The sequence below is a fragment of the Microcaecilia unicolor genome, chromosome 5, assembly GCF_901765095.1.
Source record: "Microcaecilia unicolor chromosome 5, aMicUni1.1, whole genome shotgun sequence".
NCBI lineage: Eukaryota > Metazoa > Chordata > Amphibia > Gymnophiona > Siphonopidae > Microcaecilia > Microcaecilia unicolor.
This window is the reverse complement of record NC_044035.1, coordinates 325,990,411-326,013,561: the sequence shown is the minus strand read 5'-3', so window position 1 is coordinate 326,013,561 and position 23,151 is coordinate 325,990,411. Positions and strand designations below refer to the sequence as shown.

General features: G+C 42.4%; 1 protein-coding gene across 3 annotated transcripts in view; it reads right to left on the bottom strand.

Annotated features, from left to right (window-relative positions):
• CDH16 (cadherin 16) overlaps nt 1–22,102 on the bottom strand; it is a 167,316-nt gene extending 145,214 nt beyond the window's left edge. The window contains exons 1-3 of one of the 3 annotated variants that reach the window (XM_030204463.1): nt 22,064–22,102; nt 12,787–12,835; nt 1,193–1,291 (exon numbers count right to left, since the gene is read on the bottom strand). In XM_030204463.1, the coding sequence (XP_030060323.1) occupies nt 1,193–1,291; nt 12,787–12,835; nt 22,064–22,068 (153 nt within the window). In that variant the 5' untranslated portion in view covers nt 22,069–22,102. Of the gene's footprint in view, nt 1–1,192; nt 1,292–12,786; nt 12,836–14,743; nt 14,919–22,063 lie in introns of those variants that run through there. The other 2 variants (XM_030204464.1, XM_030204465.1) reach the window with 2 other exon arrangements.
• Between the last annotated feature and the right edge of the window lie 1,049 nt (nt 22,103–23,151).

The window sequence follows — 23,151 nt, the reverse complement described above, 5'->3', positions numbered from 1 at the left end:
TATATCTGCTGCACAGATTGACTGGATTGTTACAAAATTCCTCTTCCTGTGTCTACCATAACTACTAGATCTTGTTTAGTTGACTATTGCATTCCCTGTTGCTCTCTAGAATACATTTTCAGCTTTTAAATCTCTCATGTTTGGTTGTACAACTTTTCTCTGAGGCCACTGTCACATAGACATTCCTTGATGCCCACTAACATAAAGGCAACACAGCCACACTGGCGTTTTGGCACAATACAGTGCCTGCTTCCGGAGGAACTTCATCTCCAATATAAATCAGATTGCTTGCCTCAAATCAACAGTTAAACAACTGACTCACACATAGATCCAATGGCCACCATAGAACACCTTGAGCTAAGTGCCTTTTTGATTTACATCACTTACATATTTGAATTGAAGTTTATATTTTTGGTAGCAAGCTTGACAGATATAAGAAGATAATAAAAGTTTGTAAGTTAGATGTTTGCAGGCTGTGGAGAGTAAATGATTGAGGAATAGTAACCTTGAGGTTGGAAGGCTTGGAATGGGATGCCCCATAAGAGGCTCCATAGCCTAATATTGGTCAAGTTGTACTTTGAAAGTACTCTGATACTCTCCCTTCTTCGCAGACATTTTAAAACTTGGGTTGGGCAAATACCGCTTCCTATTTTTATAACTGCATGTCTTTTAGGCAGCCTTTCAACCCTGTATGGCTTGTTTCAGATATCATAGGGAATCTCAGTTGAAACTGGCAGTTTAAGATCTTTTCATCATCCCTGTTCATTCTCAGTCAACAAATCCCACTGCAGACCCGAGGCTTGAAATTGGTCTCTGAATTTCTGTTAGCCACAGTCCCATTTGTCATCTGAACCAAAGAATTCAGTTTGATATGAGTTACTTTCTCAAGTATCTCTACAAGTTGGTTTTGTCCAACTCTCGCCTAGAGAAGGTAAGCCCACCTTTGCTGAGAAAATCAAACAGATAAAACCCCATCAGGTCCTCTTTCCTCTGTCCCCTAAACTTTCATCAGCTTCTTACCCCATCAGCCCAACAATACACAGTGCTGTTTCTCAAAATGAAATTGGCCAGCACCATTTTGTTGCATGGAATCGTTTAACAGTTTTAATTAGGTTTTCATTAGCACTGGAGTGGGGAAGAATTTCATCTAGGTGAACATATTACAAGCCAATGGAAATAAGAATATCTGTACCTTTGTTAGATACCATGGAAACGAACCATCGTAATTCTCTGGAACCTCTACATGTTGCTCAGTTCTGGCGGGATGAATTATCGACAGGAACATGGAAATCTGTATCAGAAAAAAAAACAATTCTCTTAGAGGTTCTCCCCAAAAGAAAGTAGAAGTAATCACAGTTTGAAAATAACTGAGTAGATGACCTTTGCGTATTTCAGCACTTTGAAATGATGTTTTTGACATGGCTTTTTAATTTTTATAAGCATGCATGATGTGTGCCTGGTTTTGGGGAAAAGATTTCAAGTGTATACACTGGAGCAAAGTCTGCAGGTACTTTGGGTCCAATATTCAGTCGACAGTGGTCAGTATTTTGCTGACTGCCGCCTGCTTTACTACTACTATTTATCATTTCTATGGCGCTACTAGACGTACACAGCGCTGTACACTTGAACATGAAGAGACAGTCCCTGCTCGACACAGATTACAATCTAATTAAGATAAACAGGACAAATAAGGGATAAGGACAAAGAGTAGCAAGATTCCGGAATCCCAAAGAGTAGCAAGATTCCATGCAGAATCCCAGAGTAGCAACATTCTGTGCAGAATCCCAAAGAGTAGCAAGATTCTGGAATCCCAAACACTACTACTACTACTTATCATTTCTATAGCGCTACTAGACGTACACAACGCTGTACACTTGAACATGAAGAGACAGTCCCTGCTCGACACAGCTTACAATCTAATTAAGATAAACAGGACAAATAAGGGATAAGGACAAAGAGTGGAGGAGTGGCCTAGTGGTTAGGGTGGTGGACTTTGGTCCTGGGGAACTGAGGAACTGAGTTCGATTCCCGGCACATGCAGCTCCTTGTGACTCTGGGCAAGTCACTTAACCCTCCATTGCCCCATGTAAGCCGCATTGAGCCTGCCATGAGTGGGAAAGCGCGGGGTACAAATGTAACAAAAAAAAAAAAAAAAGAGTAGCAAGATTCCAAAATCCCAAAGACTACTACTACTACTTATCATTCCTACAGCGCTATTATATGTACTCAGTGCTATACAGGGAGCGGCAGAGTGAATGCCATTATAGGTCAATAGGAGAAGTTTGAATTGAATGTGGAAACGGATAGGGAGCCAGTGAAGTGACTTAAGGAGAGGGCTAATGTGAGCATAGGGACTTTGGCGGAAAATGAGTCCCTGCTCGATAAAGCTTACAATCTAATCAAAACAGACAAACAGGGCAAATAAGGAGGAGTGGTCTAGTGGTTAGAGTGGTGGACTTTGGTCCTGGGGAACTGGGTTCGATTCCCACTGCAGGCACAGGCAGCTCCTTATGACTCTGGGCAAGTCACTTAACCCTCCATTGCCCCAGATACAAATAAGTACCTGTATATAATATGTAAGCCGCATTGAACCTGCCATGAGTGGGAAAGCGCGGGGTACAAATGTAAGAAAAATAAAAACAAGGACAAAGAGTAGCAAGATTCCGGAATCCCAAAGACTACTACTTTCTATAGCTCTACTAGACGTACGCAGCGCTGTACACTTGAACATGAAGAGACAGTCCCTGCTCGACAGAGCTTACAATCTAATTAGGACAGACAAACAAGAGATAAGGGAATATTAAAGTGAAAATGAGCCATTGGATATTCAATGCAGGGCCATGTCTGGGCACCAGCAGTGAATATCCGGACATACCCAGCCAGATAAAATGTGATATTCAGTATGAACCACATAAATATAGGACTATGTTTTATTCAGTCCTACTTATGCAATTATCACAGCCAGTTAAGGGCTGAATATTGGCACTTAGAGGAGAAGTTATCAAACTGCATTAGGGCAGAAATCACTTTATTTGCCCTTTTGTGCAACTTAAATGGCCCTAACACAGCTTGACTTAATTTACCACGGGTTACATAGTAATGAGATGTAAAACATGGAAATGTATGTTGTGCATCTCATGACAAGACAAATACCCCAATGTATCACTGCAAGTTGCGTTAGGGCAAGCAAATCACGGTAAAATAACACCAGCTTTTTGCTGGGGTTATTTCATGGCCCAGGAGCATTTGGATGCAAATTTGTGGCCCAATGCTCCTAGACTGGCAAAGCAGGGACCTCCCCGGTTTACAGTCCGCCCCTCTCCCCCCTCCCCCCCACAGGGAGCCAATATTCCTTTCTCAGATTCGGGGGTTACATGGTCAATCTTGAACCCCCCCCCCCAAGTAATCAATTTGATGGCGACATTTTGAATAAGTTGGAGACGTCTTAACTCCTTCTGGGGCAGAATATTAAACAGTGAATTGCAATAATCAACATTAGATAAAACCATTGCATGCACTAGGATGCAAAGTGCAGCAGGTTCCAGAAAGGGGCAAAGTGACCGGATTTGGCACAGGCGAAAAAAACACCTGGAAACTACGAAGGATATATGAGAAGAGAAGGATAAATCAGAATCTACAATAACTTCTGAGATCTATAGGAGTTACCACTAATAAGATGCTATTAGACGTTTGCAGCGCTGTACACACAACACTAAGAGACAGCCCCTGTTTGACAGAGCTTACAATCTCTTCGTGTACATAATGATATTGACATGTGTAGATTGGCTACACATGCAGATATAAATTTTAGAGGAGCCACTATTTACATGTGGAGATCTACACCTCATACATATTTCAGGGGGATGTAATTTGTGTGTGGGTAGGGTTGTGGTTTGAGTAGGCCAAAAATAAAGATATGTATGCCCCATTTTACACGTGAAAACCAAAAGGTTTGCACATAAGCCTTTATACTTGCCCCAAGGCACGTACAAGTGCCAGCTTTAAATTCTGACACAGTCCTCGTCTCCACGACCTCCACCGGAGGCCATTCCACGCTTCCACCACCCTTTCCATGAACAAATATTTTCTTAGATTCCTCCTAAGCCTATTTCCTCTTAGCTTCATCATATGCCCCCCCCCCCCCCTCATACCAGAGTTTTCCTTCATTTGACAAAGGCTCACTTCTTGTACATTAATGCCCCTGAGATATTTAAATGTCTCTATCATATCTCCTCTGTCCCTCCTCTCCTCCAGCATATACATGTTGAGGTTCAAAAGCCTGTTCCTATATGTTTTATGTCCAAGACTACTTACCAATTCTATAGCCGCCCTCTGGACTGACTGCACTTCAGTTACTTGTTGCATGCAGCTAATGTGGATAGGGGCTGACACCAGGTTCGCTCCCTCTTCTATATGCCCTTCCGGGTGGTGTGGAGAAAGGTGGGACAGATGCTGCATTGAAGTTCTTGAGTAACGCCATTCTTGCCTTTGGTGGGGAATTTGGAGTTCCTGCCCAGTTTTTTGGAGGGAGCATTCGAACATTGCATGTCAAATGGTGTTCTGTATCTTTTTCATGTGGTGGCTAATTCTGGCCATTTGAAATCTTTGGCGGACTTAAGGGCAGAGTTTCAGCTGAGAGCACAGGCCTATTTCCAATATTACCAATTGCGACATTATGTGGCTTCCCTGCCACTGGAGGCGCTATCCTCATCCTCTCATGAAACTTTAACAGAGGTGTACTGGTTGGATGCCCAGTTGTTGGTCCCGTTGAAGTGCTATCACAAACAACTTCAGGAATAAATCCCCGATCTTGATTATAAAAGTTATATGGATAAATAGAATGCATATCTAGATATTACTGAGGAGCAATTGAAACGCAGTGTCCTTCAAAAACAGGCTGTTACGCAGGATGTGCTGCATGGCGAGTTGCAATATCGCTTTTATCTCCGACTGTATAGCTCTCTGCAAGGGCATATTTGATTACTTTACGACCTACTGCGGAATGTCCAAAGTGTACTCAGGATCCAGCCACTTTAGGTCACATGTTCTGGAGGTGCCCACTTATATTGTCTTTTTGGAGAAATGTAGTTTCTCATGTCAATTATCTCTTGAGTTGTAGGTGGCAGGCTAAGCCTGAAATGTTGTTTGATAGGATTTCGGTTACTCAACCTACCACCAGAGGATTACTGGGCTTTCTAAAATGAACCACCCTTTTGGGAAAGAAATGTATTTTACAGAAGTGGCTGGATGGAGATTCGCCAACCTTGTCTCTGTGAAGATTGGCGATACTGCATCTGGTGGCACTGGAGTGCCGATCATTCTCATACTTGGACATGGTCCCGGGGCAGAGCTTTCAAACTCATTGGGAACCTTTCTGGAACTCACTGACACCACTGGTTCATAGCCGGTTATTGAACTAAAAGTATACTTTAGATGGACTCTCTGTTAATTAGATTGTAAGCTCTGTCGAGCAGGGACTGTCTCTTCATGTTCAAGTGTACAGCGCTGCATACGTCTAGTAGCGCTTTAGAAATGATAAGTAGTAGTAGTAGTATATGGAGCAGGGGATGTATATGGGTGGGGGAGCGGGGTTTCTGGGTAGGTGTTTATTGTCTAAAAGTTGTGTTTACGTATGTATTGCAATGTGTTAGTATTATGTATACCCAATAAAGATGAGTTACAAAAAAAAAGTGAGCAGCTTGGACTCTGGCATGGGACTATTGGAAATAAGCCTTCTGTATAGATATGTTTGTTAATTTTTGCTTACGTGTGTTTTGATGTTTTACAGATATCACTGCGGATTTAACGGGGAAGGGTGGATAATAAATAACACATTCTAATTCTAAATTCTAATCTAGATAGATGTAAAACTCTGAAAATATTTTATATCCTCAATAAAAGTCTTCTGAACATTTATTTGTTTCAAATACTAGCTCTGTCTTTGGAATTCAAACAGCATTTCAAGTATAGTTTTCATTTTTGTTAAGGATACAAAACAATAGAAAAATAGAACCTAGTGCAAACTGAGGATGGTTGTGTTCTTGCACCAGCCTCTTGGTAAGTATTTTAAAAGATGTAACTCACAGTGCTTCCGTGTGTCATGCTATGTGATCATTCCTTACACAAGGATAATGAGTACAATGTTTTTTTGAATTCCTTGGGAGGGAAAGCCTTGAACTACTCATGCCAATGGCCTTTGTACTAGCTGAAAGCCTGCTACATAAGCATTCAAGATAGAATCCAGCTGTTTTAGCATAAGCTGTGTTACATCCACCAGAGCTCAGGAAAATATGTCATGTTCAATGACAAGCCTTCGATGGAAACCTGATTTCTGTATTTTTTGGAAGAACAGGAATGGCATAAGCTTGCTTGTTTATGAAGGGGGTATTGCAGTGGTTCTCACTGTTTTTCAAATGGAGGCCATTTTGGAGAGAAAAAATCGTCAGGATGATAGCCTGGACAGTTGTACAATAAAGTGGCCTGTGCCCAGGTCAAGGGAGTCCTTCTCCAATCACAAGGCTAGTCCAGAGTGGCTCCAGTAAGTAACTAAAGTGTACTCTAAATCACTATATATTCATCTCAATCAGTCTGCACACCCCAAGTGCTCTCTCTTTTCTCTTCACCCCATCTTCCTCCATGCACTCTATCCATTTCTCTTTCCCAGCACATTTACTTATTCCACCACCCTCTTTCTGTACAGATCCTTCCCTTTCCCCAATACACTCTGTTCCCCTACTGCAGTGTTTCCCAAATCGGTCCTGGAGTACACCCTAGCCAGTCAGGTTTTCCAGGATATCCACAATGAATATACATGAAATTGATTTGTATACACTGTCTCCACTATGTGCAAATCTCTTTCCAGCAATGGCCAATCCAGGTCAAAAGTATCTGGCAGAAACCCAAATAGTAGCACCATTCCAAGCTACCAATCCCAGTGCAAGCAGTGGCTTTCCCCATGTCTATTTCAACAGCAGACTATGGACTTTTCCTCCAGGAACTTGTCCAAACCTTTTTAAAACCCAGATAAGGTAACCACAGTTACCATATCTTCTGGCAACAAATTCCAGAGCTTAACAATTCACTGAGTGAAAAAATATTTCTTCCTATTTATTTTTTAAGTATTTCCATGTAACTTCATTGAGTGATCCCTAGTCTTTGTACTTTTTGAAAGAGTAAAAAATCAATTCACCTTTACCTGTTCTACACCACTCAGAATTTTGTAGACCTCAATCATATCCACATTCAGCTGTCTCTTTTCCAAGCTGAAGAGCCCTAACCTCTTTAGCCTTTCCTCATATGAGAGAAGTTCCACCCCCTTTATCATTTTAGTCTCTTTTCTTTGAAACTTTTTTAATTCTGCGATATCATTTTTGAGACATGGCAACCAGAATTAAATACAGTACTCAAGGTGAGGTCACACCATGGAGCAATACAGAGGCACTATATTATTCTTGGTCTTATTTACCATCTGTTTCCTAATAATTTCTAGCATCCTGTTTGCTTTTTTGGCCTCCACCACATACTGGGCAGATTTTAGCGTAATGTCCACATTAATGACACCTAGATCTTTTTCTGGGGTGCTGACTCCCAAGGTGGACCCTAGCATCAGGTAACTATAATTTGGATTATTCTTCCCAACGTGCATCACTTTGCATTTGTCCACATAAAATTTCATTTGCCATTTGGATGCCCAGTCTTCCAATAACCTAAGGTCTTCCTGCAATTTTTCACAGTCCACACATGTTTTGACAACTTTGAATAGCTTTGTGTCATCTGTAAATCTAATCACTTCACTTGTCATTCCAATTTCCAGGTCATGTATAATATGTTAGATAGCACCAGTCCCAATACAGATCCCTATGGCACTCCACTATTCACCCCTCCTCCATTGAGAAAAATGGCCATTTAACCATACTTCCTGTTTTCTGTCCAATAACCAATTCCTAATCCACAACAGAACATTGCCGCCTATGCCATGGCTCTTTAATTTTCAGGAATGTTGTCAAAAGCTTTCTGAAAATCTAGGTACACTACATCAACCGGCTAACCTTTATCCACATGTTTATTCACATCTTTAAAGAAATGAAGCAAATTGATGAGGAAAAACTTCCCTTAGCTGAACCCATGCTGACTCTGTCCCGCTGAACCCATGCTGACTCTGTCCCATTATACCATGTTTTTCTATGTGTTCTGTAATTTTATTCTTTATAATAGTTTCCACTATTTTGGCCGACACTGACGTCAGGCTTACCAGTCTGTAATTTCCCAGATCACCCCTAGAACCATTTTTAAAAATCAGCATTACATTGTCCACCCTCCAATCTTCAGGGTTTACAGACAATTTTAATGACAGGTTACAGATCACTAACAACAGATCAGCAATTTCATGTTTGAATTCTTTCAGTACACTAGAGTGCATGCCACCTGGCCCAGGTGATTTACTACTCTAATTTGTTGATTTGTCTTAGTACATTTTGCAGGTTCACTGAGATTTCTTTCAGTTCCTCCACATCATCACCCTTGAAAACCATTTCTGGTACAGGTAGATCTCTTACATAAGACCAAAACAAAGAATTTATTCAGTATCTCCCTGAGTGCCCCTTTTGCTCCTTCATGATCTAATGGTCTCACAGATTCCCTCACAGGCTTTCTGCTTTGTGATGTACCTGGAAAAAGTTGTTACTGTGAGTTTTTGCCTCTGCGGCAAGTTTCTCTTCATTTTCCCTTTTAGTCTTCTTCAGGAGTGCTTTGCACCTAACTTGCCAGTGCTATTGTTGCTTCTCAGTTTCTTCATTCGGGTCTTTTCTCTAGTTTTTGAAGTGTGTTCTTTTTTCTCTAATAGCCTCTTTCACCTCACCTTTTAACCATGCTGGCTGTCATTTGCTCTTCTTTCTACTTTTGTAAATATATGGAATACATCTGGTCTGGGCTTCCAAGATGGAATTTTTAAACAACATACACCAGAAAAAGGAAATAATACCCTATGTACAACAACAAATCAGGAAAGTAGGGCTGGACATATGGCCTTTTAACAGAACCCAATCAGAGGATTCTAAGTGTAAATGAATATATTTGAAGCAGAAGTGTCCAAAGGGCCCTCTGTGTCCATAATCAGAGCAGTTACATCCCTACATTTTTAAATACATCCATGCCTGATTTAAAGTCCTAACCTTTGCAGCCAATCCTTTTAGCTTCTTTTTAAACATTTTCCTCATTTTATCATAGTTGCCCTTTCGAAAATTAAATGTTGCTATAGTAGATTTCCTTCGTGACTTCACTCCAGATATTAGCTCATATTTGATCATCTTATGATCACTGTTTTCCAGTGGCAGGGGCGGACTAACCATTGGGACAATAGGGCAATGCCCAAGAGCCCACAGCAGTAGGAAGCCCACTTTCCCCTACCCACCATTTAGTTTAATTGCTTTTGATATGTGGTTAGGGGCCCATGACCCTTATTGCCCAGGGGCTCAGATCTCTATCAGTCTGCCCCTGCCCAGTTGACCCAACACTGTTACCTCTCATACTATGCTCTGCATTCCACTAAGAACTAGATCTAAAATAGCTCTCTCTCTTGTTGGTTTCTGGACCTGTTGCTCCAAGAAGCAGTCATTTTATTACATCTAAGAATTTTACCTCCTTAGCGTTCCCTGATGTAATATTTATCCAATCCATATTGGGGTAATTGAAATTACCCGTTATTATACTGTTGCCAATGTGCTATCTGTCCTAATTTCTGTAAACATTTCTTTATCTGTCTATTCGTTCTGTCCTGGCAGATGGTAGTAGAGCCCAACCAGTATACTCTTTCCCTTCACACATGGAATTTTTATTCATAATGATTCTACGCTGCTATCTGTTTCATGTAGAATGTTTATTTTGTTTGACTCAATTCCTTCTTTAACATATAGCCCCCCCCCCCCCCCCACAATTTGATCCACTCTATCATTGTGATATAATTTGTACCCTGTTAACACAGTGTCCCATTGATTGTCCTACTACTACTACTACTACTTATCATTTCTATAGCACTACTAGACGTATGCAGCACTGTACACTTGAACATGAAGAGACAGTCCCTGCTCCACAGAGGTTACAATTGTCCTCCTTCCACCAGGTCTCTGAGATGCCTATTATATATACCTCTTTATTTAGTGCTATATATTCTAACTCTTCCATCTTATTTTTTAGGCTTCTAGCATTTGTATACAGACACTTCAATTTGTGTTTTTTCCTTACATTTACAAGCTGCTTAGAAGTTGATGGGGACTCTCCTTAAACACTCCTCGCTTTTTTTCATCATTGTTGAAACCTCTCCATTAGGATTTCCTAACTGTCCTGTTTCAATAGTATCCTTTAAGGATACTACACATTGAACCATGTGCTCATGTGTGATTGTTGCCCCCTCGCCCCATTGTGGATATCCTGAAAACCTGACTTGCAAGGGGGTAATCCAGGACCAACTTGGGAAACATTGCAGTAGGGGAACAGAGTGTATTGAGGTAGGGGGAGGATCTGTAGAGAAAGAGAAAGAGGGTATTGGGATAAGTAAATATGCTGGGAAAGAGAAATGGGGTAGAGTCCATGGAGGAAGATGGGGTGAAGTTAAAACCTGACTTGCAAGGAGATAGTCCAGGACTGACTTGGGAAACACTGCACTACTGCACACACTTCCCTAACTCCATCCCAGTCGGTCTCAATCTCACCTGCCTCTCCCATCAGTCCCAATTTGTTTGGATAACTCCAGAACTGCATGCAGTACTCCAAATGAGGCCTCACCAGAGACTTATACAACAGCACTATCACCTCCTTTTTCCTGCTGGTCATGCCTTTTATGCACCCAAGCATCCTTCTGGCATGACCAGCAGGAAAACGGAGGTGATAGTGCCGTTGTATAAGTCTCTGATGAGGCCTCATTTGGAGTACTGTGTGCAGTTCTGGAGACCTCACCTACGGAAAGATATAAACAGGATGGAGTCGGTCCAGAGGGTGGCTACGAAATTAGTAAACGGTCTTGAATGCAAAAATTATAGGGACAGGCTTATGAACCTCAACATGTATACACTGGAAGAGAGGAGGAAGAGAGGCAACATGATAGAAATGTTTAAATATCTCAAGGGCATTTATGTACAGGAATAGAGTCTTTTTCAATGAGGGGAACGAGGGGGCATATGACAAAGTTAAGAGGGAATAGGCTTAGGAGTAACCTAAGGAAGTATTATTTCACAGAAAGGGTGGTGGAGGCGTGGAGTGGCCTCCCGGTGGAGGTGGTGGAGTCGAGGACTGTTCCAGAATTTAAAAAGGCATGGGATAAGCATGTGGGATCGCTTAGGAACAGGAAGAATTAGGGGTTACAGAGGATGGGCAGACTGGATGGGTCATATGGCTTTTATCTGCTGTCATGTTTCTATGTAAATCAAATCAAATCAATTGTTGTATATTGCTAATATCCCCTTTCCAGGGTTCAAGGCTCCTTTTACTAAATGGCAGTAAGCCCAATGCAGACCTACCACTTGCTACACCGGAAGTAATGCCGGGCTCCCGCAGCAGCCCAGTGGTACTTCCCACCCCTAGTGCGCAGTCATTTCCGGTGCTACAAAAGTTCACTTATTTTTGTTGCACCAGAGTGTACCCGGTGGTAATCGGACAGTGCCATGCGCTGCCCGGTTACCTCCAGGTTAACATGGGAGCCCTTACTGCCACCGCAATGGGTGGCGGTAAGGGCTCCCCTCCCCCAAAATTGCTGCACGGCAAATTCATTACATTCTTATCACATGTCCTTTGTAATGCCTTTCATAATGTAAGTAGTTATGATCATCACAATTTATAATACTGTTCCTACATTTCCTTGTTTTTACTGTATTCTTTACTATGTAAGATGCTTTCTTTTACTATGTAAGCCGCACTGGACCTGCTGTATGTGGGAAAGAGCAGGATACAAATGTAATAAATAATAATAATAATAATAATTTCCTGCAGGAAGTGTAGACTTCCCTTTTACCAGCTGCAGTAAAAGGGGGCCTCAGCGCATGTATAAAACACACGCTGATGCCAGCACCGGCTCCCTCTTGCCGCAGCTTGGTAATAGAGGCCCTCGGTGCGGTTTACATTTTAGGTGAGACAAAAGCCAATAATGTTACTATGAGGTAGGAGAACAATTAGAGACTATGGATACTGGCATGGAATAACTGCCGGATATCCAGGTATTTGGCATCAGTATATGGATACGATCCTACACTGATTATTCAGGTATTAAAATACTAGTAAACAAAGGCCCGTTTCTGAGCGCAATAAAATGGGTGCTAGCAAGGGTTTCATGGCTGCATGGTTCGTCGCGGTTTTGCCTGGTTCGTGGCGGGCACCGCTGCTGTTTCTGTAGTAGCTCTGTGTGGGTGGCGGTTTTTGTGCCCCGCCCTCAACGTCATCGCGTTTTGACGCAAGGGCGGAGCAGAGCTACAGTGTGGAAATCCGGAGTTTGTGGCCTGAGTAGATCGTTAGAGGTGAGAATCTGCTCCGCCCTCAACGTCATAACGTTTGACGCGAGGGCGGGGCCCAGAGACTGTGATTTTCGTGGCTTCAGAGCTTCGAACATACGAACCTTGGCTTCAGCAGACAATAGAACGTTGAGGGTGAGTTTTATATATATAGATCTGTGGCAGCCAGCATTTAAAAAAAAACACTGACCAGTACAAACTGAACATTACCCCCAATATTTTGAATAAAATATATTGATTTTGTCATGGAGGAAGACAGAAGCATATCTGTACTCAAGGATGAGATACTTACTTGAATAACTGTAGAATAGGTAGTCAGGAGCTGGGCAGAACACATCTTCCTGAATATGTAAAATTGAAAAAAACAAAACAAAAAGATAAATGTAGGTTTGGAGCAATGAAAGGGACATATTTTGAAGGCTGCCATTCTTTCTACAGAGGAAAATAACAAGACAATTATCTTAAAAGGAAAATAAAATGAAGAACCAGGCATAAGTAGCACAGCAAGATAAAATCAGTCTAGTATTAAAAGAAAATACAGTTTCTAATATAAATTTTAATTATGATTCTGGCTGTAAGTAATCCATGAAATCAATTTCAAGAGGGCAAGTAGTACTTGAGAAGTTGTTTTGGTTTGGAGGTAGAAAAATTTGCAAAGTCTGCTTTGAATATGAAAACAGCAACTGGAGTGCATAAGCTGGTCTTGGGAGTACAATTTTCCCTTTACTTGTGTGAAGTGGATTTGCAAAATGTTTTGCTTCACATATTTTAAACTTCCATGCATAGGTTTATACTTGCAAAATTTTTTATGCAAAATCAAAGTTAGTGAGATGTTGTAATAGAAATCCATGCAAACCAGCTCATTAACTCTATTTGCAGCACTAAACAAATGCATGGAAAAAAAACAATTTTGGAGTACTTTAGTGCATCGGCCACCTTCATTAGATTTTGATTTGAAGTAGTGTAAGATCACCCCGTAAAAGAGCTTACAGTTGAATCTCAGGCACAGAGAGGTTAAGTATCTGGCTGAAGGTCACATAGAGGGGCATAATTGAAAGGGATGCCCAAATTTTGTTGAGGACGTCCTCGCAAAACGTCCCGATGGAGGGGTGGGGAAACCTGTATTATCGAAACAAGATGGACGTCCATCTTTCGTTTCGATAATACAGTCGGAGATGCCCAAATGTTGAAATTTAGGTCATCCTTAGAGATGGTCGTCCCTAGACTTGGTCGTTCTGATTTTTGGCGATAATGGAAATCAAGGACGCCCATCTCAGAAACGACCAAATGCAAGCCCATTGGTTGTGGGAGGAGCCAGCGTTTCTAATGCACTGGTCCCCCTGACATGTCAGGACACCAACCGGGCACCCTAGGGGGCACTGCAGTGGACTTCACAAATTGCTCCTAGGAACATAGCTCCCTTACCTTGTGTGCTGAGCTCCCCAACCCCCCCCCCCAAACCCACTACCCACAACTTGTTATATGTTTAACTGTACACCACTACCATAGCCCTTACAAGTGAAGGGGGGCACCTAGATGTGGGTACAGTGGGTTTTGGAGGGCTCACATTTACCACCACAAGTGTAACAGGTAGGGGGGGATGGGCCTGGGTCCACCTGCCTGAAGTGCACTGCACCCACTAAAACTGCTCCAGGTACCTGCATACTGCTGTGATGGACCTGAGTATGATATCTGAGGCTGGCAAAAAATATTTTTAAAATGTTTTTTGAGGGTGGGAGGGGGTTAGTGACCACTGGGGAAGTAAGGGGAGGTCATCCCCGATTCTCTTCGGTGGTCATCTGGTCATTTTGGCCACCTTTTTGTGCCTTGGTCGTAAGAAAAACAGGACCAGGTAAAGTCGTCCAAGTGCTCAGGGATGCCCTTTTTGTTTCCATTATGGGTCGAGGACGTCCATGTGTTAGGCACGCCCAAGTCCTGCCTTCACTACGCCTACGGAAAGCAGTTGGGGATGTCCAAAATCGGCTTTCGATTATACTGATTTGGACGACCCAGGGAGAAGGACGCCCATCTTCCGATTTGTGTCGAAAGATGGGCATCCTTCTCTTTCGAAAATGAGCCTGATAGAGGGTAATAACAGAAGAAAACTGGGCAGAGGTTTCCATTTTGGCTGCTACTGCAATAAACCCTTAAATTTAATTACTGTCTCAGTTTTACTACTGATGTCACCAAGCATTTTCTGTTGCAGTGCAATAGAGAGTGAAACATGCTCATTCCTCATGCTTACTCACATGGTTTGCTTACATGTATTCCTGCTGTATTTTAATGTTCTCCCAGTTTCAGTGCAGGCAACTGTAATGGGGAAGAAGTCACATTGTACTGTACTTTGTAAATTAACTCAATTCAGGAATATACCAGTTTGCACTAGGTCAATCTGTCCTCCCGTTGAAAGTGCAGTCCAGTGTGTCATCCATTCAGCTTTATAACTAAAGTCAAAAATCCCTCTGCAGGAGGAACCGGGAAATCCACAGTAAATTCTTTTCTATTTGTAACTGGTTTTGCATGATAAGCTCTGCAACTAAGGTCTCTGCAATCTAGTTTTAATAGGGGTAAAAGAAATCAAAGACCGTACATTAAGAAATCAGAACCTGAAATAAGCTATGCGGAATCAGAGCAAGGTGCATAGAACCCAGCACCCTATCTCTGAGAGTGGGCCAGTGCAGGTCACACGTACCTAAAAGTAGACCAAACTTCTCGTGGCTCATTTCAAAGAATAGGCAATGGCTTTCTACCTGGTTAATATTTTTTATGGACTTTTCCTTCAGGAACTTGTCTACACCTCTTTTGAATCCTACTACCATAGTCACCTTGATCATGTACTCTAGTAATAGATTTCAGAGCTCAATTGTGTGTTGCATGGAAAAAAAATGCTTTCTATGATTTGTTTTCTCTCTGCTGGTGGTTAGTTTTGTATGCTCTTGTTTTAGTATTCTTTGGAAAGTTTACCAGCAGTTCCCTATTTAAACAATCTACCTCACTCAGGGGCCCTTTTACTAAGGCACGTGGAGGGGCATAATCGAACGGGGCGCCCATGTTTTCCTGAGGACGTCCTCGCAGGACGTCCCGGTGAAGGGGCGGGGAAACCCGTATTATTGAAACAAGATGGGCGGCTATCTTTCGTTTCGATAATACGGTCTGGGACGCCCAAATCTCAACATTTAGGTCATCCTTAGAGATGGTCATCCCCGGTTTTCAGCGATAATGGAAACCGAGGACGCCCATCTCAGAAATGACCAAATCCAAGCCATTTGGTCATGGGAGAAGCCAGCATTTGTAGTGCACTGGTACCCCTCACATGCCAGGACACCAACTGGGCACCCTAGGAGGCACTGCAGTGGACTTCACAAATTGCTCCCAGGTGCATATCTCCCTTACCTTGGGTGCTGAGCCCCCCCAAAACCCACTACCCACAACTGTACAACACTACCATAGCCCTAAAGGGTGAAGGGGGGCACCTACATGTGAGTACAGTGGGTTTCAGGTGGGTTTTGAAGGGCTCACATTTATCACCACAAGTGTAACAGGTAGGGGGGATGGGCCTGGGTCCACCTGCCTGAAGTGCACTGCACCCACTAAAACTGCTCCAGGGACCTGCATACTGCTGTCAGGGAGCTAGGTATGACATTTGAGGCTGGCAAAAAATATTTTTAAAGTTTTTTTTTAGGGTGGGAGGGGGTTAGTGACCACTGGGGGAGTAAGGGGAGGTCATCCCTGATTCCCTCCGGTGGTCTTCTGGTCAGTTCGGGCACCTTTTTGAGGCTTGGTCACAAGAAAAAATGGACCAAGTAAAGTCGGCCAAGTGCTCGTCAGGGACGCCCTTCTTTTTTCCATTATTGGCCGAGGATGCCCATGTGTTAGGCATGCCCCAATCCCGCCTTCGCTATGCTTCCGACACGCCCCTTGAACTTTGGTCATCCTCGCGACAGAAAGCAGTTGAGGATACCCAAAATCGGCTTTCGATTATGCCGATTTGGGCGAACTTGGGAGAAGGATGTCCATCTTGCGATTTGTGTCGAAAGATGGGCGCCCTTCTCTTTCGAAAATAAGCCTGATAGGCACCTATGCACGTCCAATGCATGTCAGTTTGGAACTACCGCCCAGCTACCGCATGCCCTAGGTGGTAATTCCATTTTTTATGCACATCAGAAAATATTTTTTCGGTAATCGGCAGTGTACGCATGCTGATGATTACTGCCCGGTTAACGCATGAGACCTTACCGCTAAGTAAATGAGTGGCGGTAAGGTCTCAGGCCCAAAATGGACGCGTGCCAATTTTTATTTTGATGCACATCCATTTTCTGCCAAAACACGCACCTACACCAGTGCAGGCCATTTTTCGGTGCGCCTTAGTAAAAGGACCCCCTCTCAGTCATCTCATTACCAAGCTGAAGAGTCCTAAACTGTTTAACCATTTTTTACAAGGAGGTGTTCTCTGTTCGTTTTCAAACAATCCCTCGCTTTCATTCGATTTTTGAGCTGCTGCACATATTGGGCTGAAACTTTCCACAGTGACTCCAGTATCTTTTCCTTGCATGGTAACTCTTAATTCAGAACCATTTTGTATCTAATTGGGATTATTTTCCCTATGTGCATTACTGAACACCCTCTGTGGTGTTCCCCAGGTGTCTGTGTGGACCACTGCTTTTCAACATATTTACAAATGATCTAGAGATGGGAGTAACTAGTGAGGTAATTAAATTTGCTGATGACACAAAGTTATTCAAAGTTGTTAAATCACAAGAGGATTGTGAAGAATTGCAAGAGGACCTTATGAGACTGGGAGACTGGGTGTCTAAATGGCAGATGACATTTAATGTGAGCAAGTGCAAAATGATGCATATGGGAAAGAGGAACCCAAACTATAGCTAAATGATGCAAGGTTCCACATTAGGAGTCACGCTCAGGAAAAGGCTCTAGGTGTCATCGATACGTTGAAACCCTCTGCTCAATGTGCAGCAGTGGCTAAGAAAGCAAATAAGAATGTTAGGGACCATTAGGAAAGGGATGGAAAACAAAAATGAGAATGTTATAATGCCTTTGTATCGCTCCATGGTGCAACCACACCTTGAATACTCTGTGCAATTCTGGTCACTACATCTCAAAAAAGATATAACAGAATTAGAAAAGGTACAGATAAAGGGGACAAAAATGATAAGGAGGATGGGACAACTTCCCTATGAGTAAAGGCTAAAGCGACTAGGGATCTTCAGCTTGGAGAAAAGACGGCTGAGGGGAGATATGATAGAGATCTATAAAATACTGAGTGGAGTGGAATGGGTAGACATGATTCACTTGTTTTCTCTTTCCAAAAATACTAGGACAAAAGGGAACACAATGAAGCTACTAAATTTAAAACAAGCCAGAGAAAATATTTCTTCACTCAATGTGTAATTAAACTCAGGTAGACGGTGCTGCATGCAGTTCTGCTCCTTCAATTATTGAAAACCCGCCTTACACTCAAACAAGTGTGGTGTGCAGTTACTTTATGCACCATAAGCAACTTTCATATTTCTAGTTTTACCCAAATTCGTTCCTTAACAGTATCATCTGCAAATACACACACCTTAAGGCCTGCAATTCCATTTCAGGGTGTCTTGCAGTGGACTATATGCTCTACAGAACATTTCCTATTTGTCTTGTTTCCAGGTTTCTGTCCAAAGAGTTTGACATTGGGTATTTTGGTTAGGGTTTGTACTCCGTTAGAAATCCAAAAACGAATGATCCAAGCACCTTCCAGAGTGCCTTGTAGAGTTAAATCTTAACATCAAGGTGACTTTACCAGAACAAGTTCAATGTCAAATGTAAGACCTAGGAAAATTTATGGGCTTGGCACTTACACTCAACAAACCTGGAAACAAATCCAAGGTTAAACGCTACAGATGGCTGGTTACTACTCTTCCATGAAATATTTTGCAAAATAAAAATGTCTTTTTCTTGGTATACATAGAGTTCTCATTTTCACTTTGGTACATCCACAACAGTCTTATGAAAAAACAATCTGAAAGAAAACTATCACACGTTTGCTTCTTGGCTACATGAAGCAGAATTAATTGTTCTTAGTCTCTAGGTCCCTATAGGTGACACTTTTTCATGCTATTCACAATTTAAATGTACTTAATTAATGCCTCTGTTACTAAAGTGTGTTAGAGTTTGCAGTTACCGCACCTTAATGCAAAAACTTAATACGTGGTAAGTGAAAATATAAAAACAGCAACTATAGGGGGGGGGGGGGGGGGGGGGGTCAAGCATGTCCTTTTGCTATTCCATGTCAAAATGTCCATTAGCGCACGGTACTCTGGTCACATTTAGCATGGATGCACTTAGGGACAGATTTTATATAAGGCGTCTAAAAAATCCATGTGGTAAACATTTCTGCCTCAGGCACTTGCAGGGGCGTAGCCAGACTTCGGCTGGAGGGGGGTCCAGAGCCAGAGGTGAGGGGGTACATTTTAGCCCCCCCGGCACCGCCGACCCCCCCCCCCCCCGCTGCCGCCGCCACCAACAAGTTTGACCACCCCCCTCCCGCTACCAACCCTCCCCCACCGTCGCCTACCTTTGCTGGCGGGGGACCCCAACCCCCGCCAGCCGAGGTCCTCTTCTTCCGGCGCAAGGCTTTGTTCTGTTTCTGTGAGTCTGACGTCCTGCACTCAGAGAAACAGAACGAAGCCTTGCGCCAGAAGAAGAGGACCTTGACTGGCGGGGGTTGGGGTCCCCCGCCAGCAAAGGTAGTGGACGGCAACGGTGGCAGGGGAGGGTTGGCAGCAGGAGGGGGGTCGAGAGGGTCATCGGCAGGGGGGTCCAGGGCCAAATCTACGGGGGCCCAGGCCCCTGTAGCCCCCACGTAGGTACGCCACTGGGCACTTGTATAAGCGGCACCTAGATTTAGGTAGCAGTATATAGAATACAATTAGTAGATATCCCAGCGCCTAAAACTACGCAATTCCATTTACACCAATGAAAATGTGGAGTAAATTCCTGCAGGTAGATTTACACGTACTGGGTCATATTCTATAACTATGCGTGTAAATTTTGGAACGCCCACAAAATGTCCATTTCCCTGCCCTTAGCTACACCCCTTTTGAACTGTGTGTATTAGAATTTAGGCACAGTGCATTACAGATTATGCTTAATGAGTTGTGTACGTACATTTCAATTATTACCAATTAGTGCTTATTCTGCTGGTTAAGTGCTGTCATCAATGCTGATTACCTTGTTAAGCCAATTAAGTTACTCATGCTATTATAGAATACACCTGGATTTCAGTGGAGATTTCTAGGAGTGGCCTAGTGGTTAGAGTGGTGGACTTAGTTCCTGGGGAACTGAGGAACTGAGTTCGATTCCCAGCACAGGCAGCTCCTTGTGACTCTGGCAAGTCACTTAACCCTCCATTGCCCGCCACATTGAGCCTGCCATGAGTGGGAAAGCGCAGGGTACAAAAGTAACTAAATAAATAAATCAGTACATAAGTAGTACCATACTGGGACAGACCAAAGGTCCATCAAGCCCAGCATCCTGTTTCCAACAATGGCCACTCCAAGACACAAATACCTGGCAAGGTCCCAAAGTACAAAACATTTTATGCTGTTAATCCCAGAAATAAGCAGTGGATTTTCCCCAAGTCCATTTTAATAATGGTCTATGGACTTTGCCTTTATGAAGCCGTCCAAACCTTTTTAAAACCCCGCTAAGCTAATCGCCTTTACCACATTCTCTGGCAACAAATTCCAGAGTTTAATTTAGGGTTAAATCTGGGGATTAGCGCCTACTGCACAAGTGCTGGTTAGTGCAGGGTATGTGCCATGTGCTACCTGCAGTTTCTCTATACCCACTCTCTGCCCATACCCTCCTAGTTATTGCTCCTAATACAAAATGCTCTTGATGTGCAAATTTGCATATGATGCTAATCCAGCAGCAAGAAAAGGTTGCTGCAATTGTGCAGTAGCAGTTACTGTGTACTGATTTGTGGATTAACTGCCTAACACGCTTTAGTGAAAAGGCCTTATAGTACTTTATCACTTGTAAAACAATCCAGATCCATGTTTCAAAAGTGTCAGTCGTCAATTCTGCAACAGGAGTAACATCTCTTAAAATATTAATAGGATGCACCCCACTCAAAAAGTTGAATAAACAGCATAGTTCCATTTCATCTAGCCAAGCAGCAGATGAACGATGGTCCTGACTGTTGTAGATGTGCTGAAGTAAAGAAGACTAGTTCATTTGTAATGCCATAGTTAGTATTGCTAACCTTCAATTCTACATGTGGATTATATAGATAGGTATAGCTAGAATTCTCATCTATCATATGAACAACTTGAAGGTCTGTTGAACAGGCACAATATAAAAGTTGTTTTACACTTTACCATGAAATAATAATAAAAAAAGAAACAGTTCACAAATATAGAGGTTAAGCATGGTCAACGTCTCAACAACTGATGGGAAAAAGAAGAAATGATTTGGAGGTTGTTTTTTTTTAACTTCCTTAGACATGGGAAGAACTAATTTATATTTTATACCAGATAATTATTTGCAGTCTGTTTTACCACTGGAGACACGGGAAGACACATTCGGGGCTATTTTATAAGCTGGTGCCTAGAGGTACGTACTACTTAGGTGCCTCAAAGGCACCATGAATTGTCTGTAACCCCCTTCTTCTTTCTGTTTCAGGCCACCTTCCCCCATCTAGCTTTAAAAGCAGATTTCCCTTCCTAAACACAGACAGTATTTCACCTAATGCTACCCACATCAGCACCCCAGTGACTTCTTCGTGCCACATCCTGGCCCCTCCTTTGACATAACTTCTTGTTTCCACAGTGGTGTGGCAGAGGGAAAATGTATGGGCCCTTGTGGATAGCGTTAGGTGAAACACTGTCAGTTTTAAGGAGGGGGGAAACTGCCTTTAAAGATAGGCCAGGGGGAGGATGTGTCAATGGGGGGAGCACCAATGGGAAGGTGCCAAACCAAAACTTGGCTCAGGGCACCATGGTCCTTTAAGCCGGCCCTACCTAAATGAGGAACCAATGTATAGCATTGCCCCATTAAGAACTCATGTATTGAAACTTAGAAACCTGTCAACATTTTATAAGACAGGGAACCCTATAACAACAGAGATATTTTTCATTAGTAACAGTGGACGTAAGAGCTGACCACTTGATTCATTTGAAGGACTAAATAGCGCTCAATCAGATTAAATATATATATATACATGTAGAGAAGAATCTAATACCCTTCCGACATCTACATTTATGTCAACATTTCAAATATTAACTTTTTGAGGGGGTTGTGTAAAGAAAAAGCATTGACGTGACAGAACTAAAATTCCACATAGTATAGCAGCAGATTAACAAAGTTTTTTGATACTGTAGTTTTAAAAATCAGTGCAGATTTTTACAAGAAGGAATGAAGTTTGGGGTACTGAGTATCGTTCAGGCAGTAATGACCTTCTTGTTCAGTGAAATGCAAACAAGACATTCTTTCCAGATTATGATTTAAAAGTAGAAAAGACAAAGTATTAACAAAAGTTCTTTTGGCAAACCAAAAAAATTGCTTCTTACCTCATCGAGTTCTTGAAGGACAGAAGCAAAACTGCATGAGTGATATTATAAAGACCTGCTGGTTAATTATTCACTTTCTCATTAATAGTGTACCAATCACTAACCATGCTAAAGATGCCAGAGGCTATCTTTAGCCTATTACTTCTAAACAATACTCCCGAAAGCACTGAATGCCAAACAAATTAAAAGTCAACTGACTTGTTTGTGCTTTATAAATTAACGGAAATGTTAAAAAATATATATATATACGTTCCCTTTTAGTGCTAGCTTACTTCATGAGAGCATCACGTCAACGGAGGCCTGAGTTATCGTCTCTGTGTTGCACAATGGCAGCAGTAATACTCAGAAATACAGAAACAGAGAAAATGATGGCTGATGAAGACCATATGGAGGCATATTTTCAAAGCACTTAGCCTCCCAAAGTTCCATAGAAACCTATGGAACTTAGCCTCCCAAAGTGCTTTGAAAATATGCCTCATAGTCTATTCAGTTTGCCCAACCCTACCAACTGCTCAACTCTACTATCACTTCTGCTCCCTTAGAGATCCCTCTGTGCTTGTCCCATGCTTTCTTGAATCCAGATACGGTCTTTGCCTCTACCACCTTCACTAGGAGGCTATTCCACGTATCCACCGTCCTTTCCATAATCTGAATAATCCGTTCCCAAGACTTAGGATCTACTGTAGCTGACTAGCTGAAATATCAGTGGTAATAAAAAGAAAGGGAGGGCAAAAACCAAACCAAACCAAAAACCAAAAACAGAGAGTGATCATGACAAAACAAAATAGCACAATATTAAACTAAAAATACATTTTCAGAGAAAAAAAAACAAATAAACAAATTTGGTTGGGGGAGGGGTGAGGTTTCAGCGTGCTTGTCTGACATTGCTGTCTGGATGTCTCAATGCCACCTGAAATTAAATATGACCAAAACCGAGCTTCTCATTCCCCCCCCCCAAACCCACCTCCCCGCTCCCCCCGTTTTCTATTTCTGTTGATGGCTCTCTCATTCTCCCTGTCTCCTCAGCTCGAAACCTTGGGGTCATCTTTGACTCTTCTCTCTCCTTCTCTGCTCATATCCAGCAGATT